This window comes from Myotis lucifugus, unplaced genomic scaffold (assembly GCF_000147115.1).
Source record: "Myotis lucifugus unplaced genomic scaffold, Myoluc2.0 scaffold_1745, whole genome shotgun sequence".
NCBI classification, from domain to species: domain Eukaryota; kingdom Metazoa; phylum Chordata; class Mammalia; order Chiroptera; family Vespertilionidae; genus Myotis; species Myotis lucifugus.
This window is the reverse complement of record NW_005872793.1, coordinates 2,008-14,205: the sequence shown is the minus strand read 5'-3', so window position 1 is coordinate 14,205 and position 12,198 is coordinate 2,008. Positions and strand designations below refer to the sequence as shown.

Below are 12,198 nucleotides of genomic sequence, written 5' to 3'. Positions count from 1 at the left end.
AGAAACCTACCAATTATCAAAAGTGACTCAAATAGAAACAGAAAACCTGAATAGCTCTATATCTATTCAGAAATTTCATAATTTAAATTTTTCCTAACAACTGAAATAACCTCCCCCCCCAAAAAAAATCATGCTAAAATGGCTTAACCTCAAATTGTTAAACATTTAAAGGAGAAACAGTACCAACATATAGAAATTATTTCAGAATGCAAAGGAAGAAACACTTTCTCGGTGATTTTATGAGGCCAGTATTACATGGACGCCAAAACTGCCAGGATTGCCTTGATACCGTTAACCAGACAAAGCAATTACACAAAAACTACAGACCAACATCCTTCATGAACTCAGATACAAAAATATTTAGCAACATACTAGCAAACTGAATTCACTAATAACATATAGGAAGCCTAATGCATCATGCCTGAGTGGATTCAATTCCACTAGACTCAAGGAATGCAAGGTTGGTTTAACACTCGGAAGCCAACGAAGGGAACTTGTCATAGTAACAGGAAAAAAAAACACAGTACTCATCATTTCCAAAGATGTATAAAAAACAGCATACATCATTTCAACAGATGTGTAAAAAGTATGACAAAACTCAGCAGGATTTCACTAAATTCAAGACTCTGAGTGGTGCATCCAACCCAAGGGGCTCCCCTACTGACTACAGAACGAACTCCCTTCCTTGACAGTGGAGACCCTGTAAGACGGGGATTACCTTTCCCCATCACGGCCCCTCACACACCAGGCTCACTACTAACCTTCAGCTGCCCCTGCTCTTGCTGTTCCCTCCACCAGGATGGCTCCCCCACATCTGCCTATGGAGTTTCCCTCTGGCCGCCTTGGAGATGTTTTGTCTTTGGCTTTCAGCAGTTTGAAAAAAATAATAATAATAATAACAATTATATATATATATATATATTTTTTTTTTTTTCTTTTAAAGTTTTTTATCCTGCTTTGCAGTCTTTGGCCTGTGTTTTGGTAACTTCCATTATTTTTGGGAAAGTCTTAACCGTGATAGCCCTGTTCTTTCTCCCTCTTCTGTTGGGGTTCCAAGTGCTATTGTAAGGTGTCCCCCCAAAATGTACACACACACTTTGAAGAATTATAAAGGCAGTGTTTGCTAAAATGCATTTCCTTTGCATCATGGAGCTGCCGCTGTTGGTGTGTGTCCAGTTTGGGGTCCCTGTGTGTGGGGCTTGCCCCGCTCCTCTGGGCCCGTTGCTTTCGCTCCTTCTCCGTTTCAGCGCGGGGCCTTCCGGGGGTCTGTGATCCAGTCCATTCATTTTTTATTCCTTGGCCCGTGGGGACCCGGCTCCACCACCCTTGGACGTGCCCTCTGAAGGCATCCTTCGTCCCTGCTGCTGTTTATTCCTAACCTCTTCATTTGACTTTTCCTCGTGTTTCCTAAAATGCCCCTCTCCGTGTCCGGAGGGCCCCGCACGTCCAGGACCGGCCTCGGGGGCTCTGAGCCCCGGGCTCCGACGTCACCCCGTGGCCTTTCCCTAGATCTCCGGGAGTCCCGTCCCTGGCGCCGCGGGGCAGCGACTCCGACCACTGGCACTCGGAACCCCGGGGACCTCCGCCAAGGGGCCGAGGTCGGCGGGCGAGCAACAGGCGCTGGGCAGGACGCAGCCAACGCCTCGCACGCCCCCGCCACGCCGCCCAGCGGCTCCACTCACCTCCGCCGCCACCTGCGGCCCCCGCCCACAGCGCCTGCGCGGCCCCGCCCGGCCCCGCCCCCTATTGCCCACGGCGCCTGCGCGGCTCCGCCCCGCCCCATGACTGTCCACAGCGCCTGCGCAGTCTGGCCCCGCCCCTGTTCCATGACCGCCCACAGCGCGTGCGCGGTTCCTCTCCCCGTCCCAGGAGCCCGGGCGCATGCGCAGCGCGGGAGGGCGCTTTGGTTGAACTTCCGCCGCCGCTGTGTCCTTTCGGTCCCTGGCTTTTGGGGGCGGCCTGGCCTTCCTCCGGCCCGGGGACGCCTACTTGGCCTGCGGTCTGGCTGCTCTACTGTTCTCGGCTTCTTCCCGAGCTTTCCACCGGGTTCCGCAGAGTCGAGGCCGCCGGGGCATGGCTGGCAAATAACCTGACTGCGCGGAGGTCCAACGCCGCTGACCACGTGCCGAAGGCTGAGCGACCTGGTCTGAGCGCGCAAGCTTCCTGCACCCTGTCGGCAGGCAGGGCCGAGTGCGCCCCGTAAGGCAACTGAGTGATGGGTTCTGCGCGAGCCCTGGTGTTACCTGGACCTTTGTGAAGCCGTGTGCGCTTGCGCCATGTCACCACGCTACTCCGGAACCCGAGTGGCCTGCGAAGCCCTGGGTGACCTGGGCCCCTCCATCCTCCAGCTCCCAGGCTCTCCTCACCCTGCTGCGGGACCTCCCACCTCACTCCTGGCCTCCAGTCCCGCGAGGCGCCAAGTGACACAGCCTCTCCTGAGTCATAGTTTGTCGCTAGTTCTTAATTATTGCACTTGGAAGAAACTTCACTCTGCTGAGTAGCAACTTGAATGGTCCATAAAACCCTTGAAGCTTTAGGTTTAGAGTTGAACCATGAATATCGGTCACGCTCACCCACACTCACTGTGCCTGGGACAGGTGAGACAGGCCAGGGCGCCTACCAGGCACATTTTCGGCCCTGGGAGGAAATGAGAAAACCCACCCAGCCTGGGGGCACACACACTTCGCACAGGGGCCCCCCCGCCAGAATTGGAATTGATTTCTTTTTCTTCTCATCAATGTTATAACAACATGACGTTGGGCAGAACAATGTTATTTGAGGACCTACTGTGTCTGTTGCCAGTGGATAAAGGGCCTTCAGTGTTGTGTAGTTTCTAAATGTCTAACAGTATGACACACAGAAGCAGGCCTTAAAGCAAGTCTTCGTCATTAACGCAGATGAAGGGCACGGCTCGGCTCCCTGAGCCACAGGGAGCGCTCTGCATGTCAGACGTGTTCAGAGGGGGCTGAATTGGGAATATGTCTTGTGTTCTTGTGCCATACAGACTTGGGAAGGAGTTGGTTTAGAGCTGTGGACAACGTGTTCTGGAATATACCTACCCTCTTCCCGGAAATACGACAGGAAAAGGGGAGTCCCGGAAGACTCTTAGAAATTGTCGCCACGTCCTGTGAAAATGGCCTTCAGAGTTTTGATTTGTGTCCCTGGTCCCCGTTTCCCTGATAAAGCTCTAATTCCACGTCTGTTTCTAAAGGACAAGAAGTACTGGCCCTGGCTCTCCCTGACCAGGGGCCCCTCTGCTCTGCTCTCCCAGGGCGTGGAAGGCCCGGCCACTGCTGGACTTTGCCTGGAAACCTCACAGCACCTCCGCCGCCATCCTGGTCCTCACTCACACCACATGCTGGGACCAGCCCCATTCCTGGACCCCCAGGGACTCCGCAGCAGGACTGTCCGCTTGGGCCTGTGTTTGTGACCCTGTAACTCCCTCTCCTGTGGCACACCTCCGAGTCCAGAGTCACTATGCTGACTTGGGCAGGAGGGTCCTCCCACCCCTGGAGCTGTCTTCCTGGGAAGGGAGGCCAACTAGTGTGCCCCCAAGGCCTCCGGAGCGCCCGGAGAGAGGCCATCAGTGTCAGAAGCCTCTCAGAGGGGCCGGCCCTGCATGACCCTCACCTGGGGCCGAACCTCCCTCATCCTGCAGCTCAGTGGGCAAGGGCATCTCAGAGAGTGAAGCTGGCCCCCATCAGTAAAGAGTCGTTTGCCCCTCCCCCACCGTCACTCTGTCTTTCAACCTGGTCCAAAGTCAGGTGGCTAAGAGAGGCGCTAACTACAAACATGCCCTGCAGTCAGAAGCAGTGGGCAGTGTGAACCCCGTGACCTCCCCAAAGGGCACTTAGAAAACCCAGATCTGACCTGTGACCTTAACCGTGTGAAGAGCCGTGCTGGGGCCACTGAACCTCTCTGTTTCTTACCTGGCAGAGAAGACCGCAGCCGCCCCAGGCTCTCAGGCAGTCCCCCAGGAGGAGCCCCTGGGAGCTCCTAGGTGCCTGCCAGGGTTGCAGGGCCGCCTGGCGAGTGAGGAACACCTGGGACCCAGCGCCCACAGGCTGACTTCCAGGGCAGGAGCCGTGTAGGTGCCTCGTGCAGAAGCCCCTGCACGCCTCCCGGAAGTCACACTTAATTCTGATACAGGATCTACACAAAGGAACGTGCTTCTGAGGGAAATACAACCGCTGCCAGGCATTTCTCTGAAACAAACCACATTTTCTTTATTGTTCAATAACCATCCACCAGGCCGTAGACAACAGAAGGCCCAGACCCTGGGTGTACAACACACAGAACAGGTGCCTCCGCTCAGAGTGAGCCCACACGTGCCCCTTGTTGTCTAACGGAAACTGTCTCATGGCCAGGAAATATTATTGTTTTACATTTAATTTGAAGGAGCCTTAGGGAGTCGATGGGAAGCTTCAGACTTCTGACCACCCTCCTCATCCCTGCATGGCAAACTCAGGGCGCATCCAGAACTCCCCACAGGCCCCTCCGGCCCTGGCCCAGCTGGAATGTGGGGGCTGCAGGGGACAAGGGTCAGGAAGCTCTGATCTGTGAAAAGAACTCCCAGCGAGGTGTGTGTGGGGGGTGCGGGAGATCTTTAGCTCCCTCCCCCAAACCTGGGTCTCTAACCCTCTAAACTGCTATGGGCTCCAAAGACCCTCAGTGCCCCTATAGGGAGCTCATCCCAGGATGTCTGGCACCACCACCCCCCGCCCCGGGTGTGTGCTATACTCCTCCTGTCACGTTCCTAAAAGTGGCGACTGAGAGTGGGAACCCTAGCAAATGTGGGGGTGTGCGTTGTGCAGGACACAGGCAGACAGCATGACGGAGCCCCTAAACTGAACATCAGGCGGGAGAGCCTTGCCTGCAGCCCGGAAACTGTCCCGGTCACACCACCAGGTACACCATCTTCTTCTCGTTGATGTTCCTGGTCTTCAGCCCCAGGTAGTGGCTGCTGCGCCTCTCCGGCTTCCCATAGAGCATGTCCACGAAGAGCTCCCGCTGCTCTTGGGCCTTGGGTTGGCAGCACAGGAAGCCAAACACCGTCCTGAGCTTGCCGCACAGGTAGGCGATGGCTTCCGCTTCGCCCGAAGGTTCCTCGTACACGGGCTGCCTCAGGGCCTTGTAGGCAGAGAGGATCACAGCCGCAAACAAGTGGATCAATACGCAGATCAGCAGCAGCACAAACGCCGCGAGGAGCAGGACCCCGAGGGCCCTGTTGCTGGAAAACTCCGCGTTCCGGAGGGCTGCCGTGCAGTAGGAGAAGACTGTCTGCGTGGCGCGGATCAAGGTGCTGTAGCCCCACTCGTGCTGACCGAACACCAGGTGGCCAAAAGCCACGAACAGAAAGAAATACACGAACACCAGGAGCGCCACGTGGCAGATGCCAGGCAGGGCGGTCTGGAGGACCCTCTCAGCCAGGCGCACGTGGTAAAAGAACCTGAAATACCTGAGGGTCTTCAGAATGGTCAGAAACAGCAGGAGGCCCAAAACGATCCCCAGGGTGCGGTCCACTTGTGCAACGGCGTGAAAGGGAATGAAATCCACGGGGTTCGATGAGTAGAACTGAATGATGCCAGTGGCCAAGAAGTATTTCCTGAGAAACAGCACAATCAGCACGGCAAGGGTGCACTTGAGTGCCAAGTTGAACAAGTTGTTCGGATTGGCCAGGTAGGAGGCCCCATTCTGCGTGATGACGTAGCCCTCGTACACGACGTAGGCCACGAAAAACACGAGAATGGCCACGTACAGGTAGACCTCTGCCGACGTGTCTCTGTTCAGATCCACCAGTGAGAAGGAGTGCACGGATATGCTCGCGTTCACGACCCCTAACTGAGAGACCTCGAACAGGACGGAAGTGCTGCCGAGCAGCCCCGCGTCCGCGTTCAGCGTGGTCAGCTCCAGGATCACAGCCCACGTCTTCTCGTCCAGCCAGCGGCCGCTCTGGAGGTCCCTGAGCCTCAGCGTGGAATTAAACTGCTGCTGGTCTGGGAAGAAATAGAAAACATACCCCCCCGACCCGTAGGTGTGGAGAAGTCCGTAGGAGTAGTACACCCACCTCTCCTCCGGAGGCTTATAGGTAAACCCGTTGGTGTTCTTGTCTGCCTCCCGCTTAGCAACTTTCTTCCAGAAGCCGGGGTGGTCGCTGGTGTCCTCTGGGTCGGCCCCGTACTCGGGATGGCAGCGAATCTCTCCTTCGATGCTGTTGGGCGGAAAGCGCTTGGCCGGCCGACAGGCCTTGGGGCCAGGCGTGGCCCTCACCTGCCTCAGCAGTGGGAGGCCGAGGATTTTGGAGGAGCTGTCGGGAAGAAACGTGGGGTGGAGGTCGTTGTGGAACAAAGGCAGCAGCGCGCTGTGGAGCCACGGGTAGATGTCATCCAGCTTGGTGACCGTAGCAAGATCCACAGAGAAGCGGCTGCGGATGAACTGGTTGTAGCGGAAGCTGTCCGTGCGGCGGAGGAGGGCGACGAGGCCCAGCAGAAGGGCTAGAAAGATGCAGTGAGTGAGGAAGTGACCCAGGAACAGCAGAGCTCGCCTCTTGAGCGCCCTCTTCCTTCTGAATATCCCGACTTCGTCTTGCGTGAGAGGCTGGTACATGCTGCTGCCTCGGAGGCGGGTGAGGTCCTGGTGCCGCTGGTGCATCTCCTCGGGACGCAGCCTGAGGTCCTGCAGCTGGATCTCGGTGTAGCGATAGTTGCTGACCCAGGAGAGGTTTTTGCAGTACTTGAGCCTGTTGGTTCGCATGCCTGTCAAGAGGATAATTTTCGACGGCTGCACCAGGAAAACGGACTCGCAGAAGGAAGAGAGCGATGCAAAGAGCCACTCAATTGACTTCTCATAGCCGTAGGTCAGGCCGTAAAACACAATGAAGAACGAGGACACCCCTGAAGTGGCGAAGACCAAGAACCACGCGATCCACTTCGACCACCCAGGCAGGGTGGTCCTGGGCTTCGTGGGCGGGGGCGGGGGTGCAAATGGATCGCGTGGTTCTTGGTCTTGGGGCGGGGGCGGCGGCTGTGCGGAGGGCACCTGGGGACTGCTGTTCATGTTTTCCTTGTTGGCGTTGGCGTTGGCGTCGGGGGGGTGTGGGCCCTTGCTGTCTTTTTTCCTAAGTGAGTGCCCTGCTTTGGACGTCCTCTTGGAAAGAGACTTATGGCGTCCCGTGAGCTTCCTGGTGAGGGACTGCTGGGCCTTGTGGGCGCTCGCCTTCTGGGATCGCGCCTCCTGCGCACGTGGCTCTTGGGAGCGCGCCTTCTGGGAGCGTGACTTCTGGGATCGCGCCTCCTGGCCACGCGCCTCTTGGGAGCGCGCCTCTGTGGCCATCTCCTGGGCATGCGCCTCTTGGGAGCGCACCCTCTGGGAGCGTGTCTTCTGGGAGCGTGACTTCTGGGATCGCGCCTCCTGGGCACGCGCCTCTTGGGAGCGTGCCTCTGTGGCCGTCTCCTGGGCGTGCCACCTCTCCAGCCGCTCCTCCCAGTGGCCGCTCTCCTCTGCCACCTCGGGGTACTCCTGAGGCGTCACCTGGTCCAGGGTCGCCTGCGGTCTCCGCTGGGAGTAGGTGAACAGCCCCGTGATTATGACCTGCACCGGGAGGGTGATCATGACGCTCTCCAAGCCGATGATCATCGATCTGACATATCGGTTCCCTTGGTCTTGTTTGTCTTGCTTCTCCGTGTCCAGGTTGAAGAACATGATGTTGCACAGGAGGGTGGACAGCAGCATGGCCAGGCAGCAGGACAGCCGCTGCAGCCGATTGAAGCCGCGGGAAATGACGCCGGCAAACACGGAGAACCACAGGTGATTCTTCCCCAGGTTGTCCGTCGCATCGATGAGCAAGAAGTCCATTCTCTGCAGTGGCGTATTGGGGTCGGTGACGGGAAACGTTCTGTCCAAAGAGGTCTCGATAGAAAGCCACTCGCGACACATGAACAGCCAGATGTGCCTGCTGAACAGGTTCTCCACTTTGATTCGACTTAAGTACCAGCCGGGGGCATGGCCCTCGTTGTTGTGCCACACGCGGATGGACTGAATGTCCCCCAAGTCCCTTCTGGTCGTTAGGAGGAAAGTGTGGACGCTTCCCCGGTAGAGAGTTTTAAAATGTGGGTGACTTAAACAATGCACATCGCTGGTGCCCTGTGTCCCCATAAGTTGGACAAAAACATTGGCCCTGGTGCCGGACCCACAACGGCTTCCTGTGAAAACAGTGACGAGGTAACATATGTTATCGTAAGGGTCGTTATCAGGGAGGACTATGGCGTGGTCCCGAAGGTACTGGTCTGTTTCGTCTCTGTGCAAGGCCCAGAAAGCTAGGACGATGTACGTGACCAGAATGAAAAGGACGACGAAGAGTGTCACGGGGTTCTGGGTGACATTCTTGATGACCTCTAACCGTAGATCCACAGGGTTAGGGGGCACGATCACCTTGGCTGTCAAGTAGCGGAAGTGCAAGGGAACGTTGGCCAGCTGCCGCCGGGCCCGCCTGGCCTTCCTGCAGACACAGTGCACTCGGTCCCAGGTGGTCTTCTCCCCGAGGACACAGGTGTCTTCTGTCCAGTCGCTCTGGACCCCGTACATGTCCAGGCAGCGGACACTGAAAAGAGAAATCCTCACCAGCTTGTCACTGGGCTGCAAGACAAAATGAGGTGCCTTCAGAACCATGATGATGACACACTCGGGCGAGTGGCCCCGCTGAGCTATGACCTGTAGCAGGGACAGCGGGAGGCAGACCAGGCGGGGCACGCTCACTGCACAGGCCAGGTCGAACAGGCCGCTCTGGTTGGCAATGGGAGGGATACCGTGGGGCACAAGGAAGGTGGCGACCAAGGCGGAGGGGGTGATCTGCCCGCCGGCGTACACCAGCACAGTGAACTGCACGGTCACCTCCGTCACGATGTGAACCAGCAGCTCCCGCACCGCACGGCTGTCCACTTCGAAGCGGAACGCCCCCGTCGTCATCCTCGAGGACTCATCAGCGTTATCAGGCTCGTGGTCGGGGCCCACGGTGAGGTTGAAAGCTGCAGAGCTCAGGTTCCTCCTGCTGACGTACACGTCCGCTACATCCGGGGTGAGCTCCAGCTCGTCACCGTTGGCCGAGATTCCCGTCAATCTGAATCCAACCACATCTGCCGCAAGGCTGTCCTGGTAATTTAACCAAGGGAAGGGGTCGTCTGCAAACTCACAAAACACCACAGAAACAGGAGCATTGGCAGGCAGACGAGGAATGCTGCTCACATTTAGTGTTGGTTGGAAACAATTTCGACAGTGTCTCTCGTTGCCCAAGATGTTGTTGGAAACAGCCCCCTTTTCCAGCTTGCTGGCGTACATGGTAAAGCTGGCGGAGCTTATCACGGTGCTCTCGTCATCCGGCACTTTGCCGGCCAGGATCGTGTCTGCTAGAGACTGTATGACCCGGAAAGGGTCGACAAAAATTATGTGAGGATCGGTCATTTTAAGGATGTTCGACACGCTTGTTAAGATCCCGGTGCTCATGGTCTCTATCTGCTCAGAGTGCAAGTTTTTGGCTTTCTGCTGATGCTGCAGGAAGGCTTGATTTGCTTGCCAAATCCTCTCTGTGGCAGATTGCCGAGCAACCTGAGGAAATTCAGACGTTCTCTGGGTTAATTTGGCAAACACCGTGACCACCTGGTTAATTTCCATCAGGGTGTTCATGGGGAGGAGGGAAGACTGGTTGACCAGGTGTTCCCGGAGCCAGGCTTTGTCCGCCTGCAGGGCTGGTTCGGGTTTCATGCTGTTCAGAACGGAGGCCACTACGTACATTAAGTAACCAGCGAACAAAAACTCCTGCTTTTGAAGCAAAGTAGAGATCTCTGAATTTTGTCCCGCGGTGAAATTGACTAACTGAGTCAGTATGGCCTGGGGGGAGGCTTGGCCGGTAGGAGCTTGTACAGTGACGTAAAAAGTCACCTGAGAAAAAGCTTTCAGAGCGTCATACACCTGGACAAAGACCTTCAAGGAGTAATGACTGTCCCCCCCACCGACGGGGAGAAAGGAAGGGGGGCATCTGGGATCGTTGCCCACATACAGGATGGGCCCCAAGGTGTTCTCTGTTAAAGAACTGATTTCGCCAAAGCCATCGTACAAATCAGACACGATCATTTTATATGTCAGAGGGATGTTCTGATCCTTAAAATTATTACACTGGACAACAAACTTAGTAAAAAAGGCAATCCCACTAGTTGGATTAATTTTGCAATCTCCAATTGCAGGGGCATAGTTAACAGTAAAGGAACGCATGAGGCTCAAGTTCACTCCACCCCAAGTTGCTAGATCTAAAACAATCCAGAACTGAGCTTCAGAAAAATTCCTAAAAGCAAAAGCTTTTATAGACAAAGAATCGCTGTCCCTCCCTGTTGAAGTTTGCCCCAACCAGTCAAATGCGACCTCACCCCCTGAAGTCCGCAGGATGGACCACTTGTACACTTCCCGGCTTCTGGCACAATCGGGGCAATTTAGAGACAGAGAGAACCGATCTGATAGAACCAAAATCCTGCCACAGTTTTCAATACACGAAATACTTGCTTTCGGTGCCCGTGCTTGGAGCACGCGGACCCTTTTATCAGAATATGCGGATCTGGGAGCCTTCTGTATCACCATTCTGAAAAAATACACGTGGCCCCCTCTAAGTGTTTCTGGGGACATTGTCAGTACAGGGTCAGAGGCCCAGGTCAGCTGGAGATCCACCTGCTTTGGGAGGCAAACTTCCTTGCTTATCACGTTTATTTTGTCTCCGTTGTAGTTCTTGGAATTTGTGGTGCAGAACCAGGAGAACTGGACTCCCTCTAAAGGGTCGTCTACATCTGGGTCCACGGACGTTGATCCGTCCAGAACCAGCTGGTCTGTGAACTTAATTGTCATGTTGACGTCCCCAAGAAGAACCGCCTGCAGAAAGTCACTAAGGATCGAGACGTAGACGCTATCTGAGCCTTTGACCACCGCCGCTTGTGGCAAGGAGGGGACCAGGATCACTGTGAAATTGAACACGTACACCCCCAAAGATAACGTTTTCTTGGGGATGTGCATGACTGTTGGATCGTTCCCTAACTGGAAGCCGGGCACCACCAGAGGTTTCGTCCAGTCCGGCTGGTGGCGCAAAGAGGGCACAGAGAAGACCTTCCAGTTAGGCTGAGTGGTGTGAGCCACCGGGCAGTCGTACTGAAGGGTGGCTTTTAGGGAGATGTCCATCCTCCTGGTCAGCAGCACAGCGGGCAGGCCCGGTTTCCTGTTGATCTGCAACTTCTTGATGCTGCAAGTCCCCTGTCTCAAGAGCCGGCAGGACTCGGCGGACTCCCCAGCTGGCCAACTGCCCGAGTTGACGTCTGTCGGACACTTGGTTTGGGCCTCGAAGCCCGCGTCGGGGTGAAGGCCCCTGGAGGCTGAGGAGGCGTCCGTGGGGCTGACCAGCCCGAGGTGCAAGGTCCGTTCCCGAGGCCGGAGCAAGCCGCGCAGCGGGGCGAGCCTCCGCAGGGAGCGCTGGCCCCCGCGCGCCAGCAGGTGCGGGTCCACGCGGGTGGGCGCTGCGCGGCGGGCACGGAGCGCGCGGAGCAGGACTCGCACGTGGAGGCAGTGCCAGCGCGGCCGCCACGCGGGGCCGCGGGAGGAGCAGAGGCCACGGCCACTTCCACTCAGGACGCCGCCGCCGAGGGCCACGCGTGGCCGCAGGCCGAGGCGAGCATGGCCGCGGAGCGGATGGAGGCCCCGGGCACCAGCGAAGGAGCGCAGCGCGGCCGCCTGTCCGGGAGGCGGGAGGCGGGGCCAGGCCGGGGGTGAGCCGCCAGGGGCCGCGGCAGGCGCTCCAGGAGCCCGGATGGGGACGCCGGCCGGGGCCCCGCGAGTGGCGGTGGGCGGTGGGAGGCCGCCACAGCGCAGGCCCAGGCCCAGGAGCAGGAGGAGCAGCGCCGGCCGCATGGTGTCCGCCGGGAGCTGCGAGACGCGGCGACGGCGGAGGCGCGGCAACGGGTGCGCCAACTGCCAGCCGAGCACGGGCCGCGGGGTCACGGGGCCGCGGGGTCACGGGGTCACAGGTGGGGGGGGCGGATTGCGGGATTCAGGTGGCCTCCTGTCTTGACCCACTGAGACGGCCCCTTGGCAGGACCCCCGCCGCCAGGACAACGGGACAGTGGGGACCAGGGACGGTGAGCACCCAAGGAGGGCGGACTTGGGGTTTCTTAC

At 57.3% G+C, this 12,198-nt stretch overlaps 2 protein-coding genes across 2 annotated transcripts in view; both read right to left on the bottom strand.

The window, feature by feature from the left end:
• CDPF1 (cysteine rich DPF motif domain containing 1) overlaps positions 1-728 on the bottom strand; it is a 4,436-nt gene extending 3,708 nt beyond the window's left edge. Inside the window, exon 1 of the mRNA XM_023748735.1 lies at positions 719-728. Within this exon, the coding sequence (XP_023604503.1) occupies positions 719-728 (10 nt within the window). The remainder of the gene's footprint in view (positions 1-718) is intronic.
• A 3,909-nt stretch (positions 729-4,637) lies between these two features.
• Positions 4,638-11,934, bottom strand: PKDREJ (polycystin family receptor for egg jelly). The gene is made up of 2 exons (XM_006108090.2): positions 7,394-11,934; positions 4,638-7,180 (listed from the first exon to the last, which is right to left on the bottom strand). The coding sequence occupies exons 1-2, from the start codon at positions 11,932-11,934 to the stop codon at positions 4,897-4,899; spliced, it is 6,825 nt and encodes a 2,274-aa protein (XP_006108152.1). The 3' UTR covers positions 4,638-4,896.
• Between the last annotated feature and the right edge of the window lie 264 nt (positions 11,935-12,198).

Coding starts and splice junctions, on each gene's coding strand:
- PKDREJ (XM_006108090.2), bottom strand. CDS start 11,934: ATGCGGCCGGCGCTGCTCCTCCTGCTCCTGGGCCTGGGCCTGCGCTGT. Junction 7,181..7,393: donor CAGGAGGCGCGATCCCAGAA/GTCACGCTCCCA, acceptor GTCCCTCACCAG/GAAGCTCACGGGACGCCATA.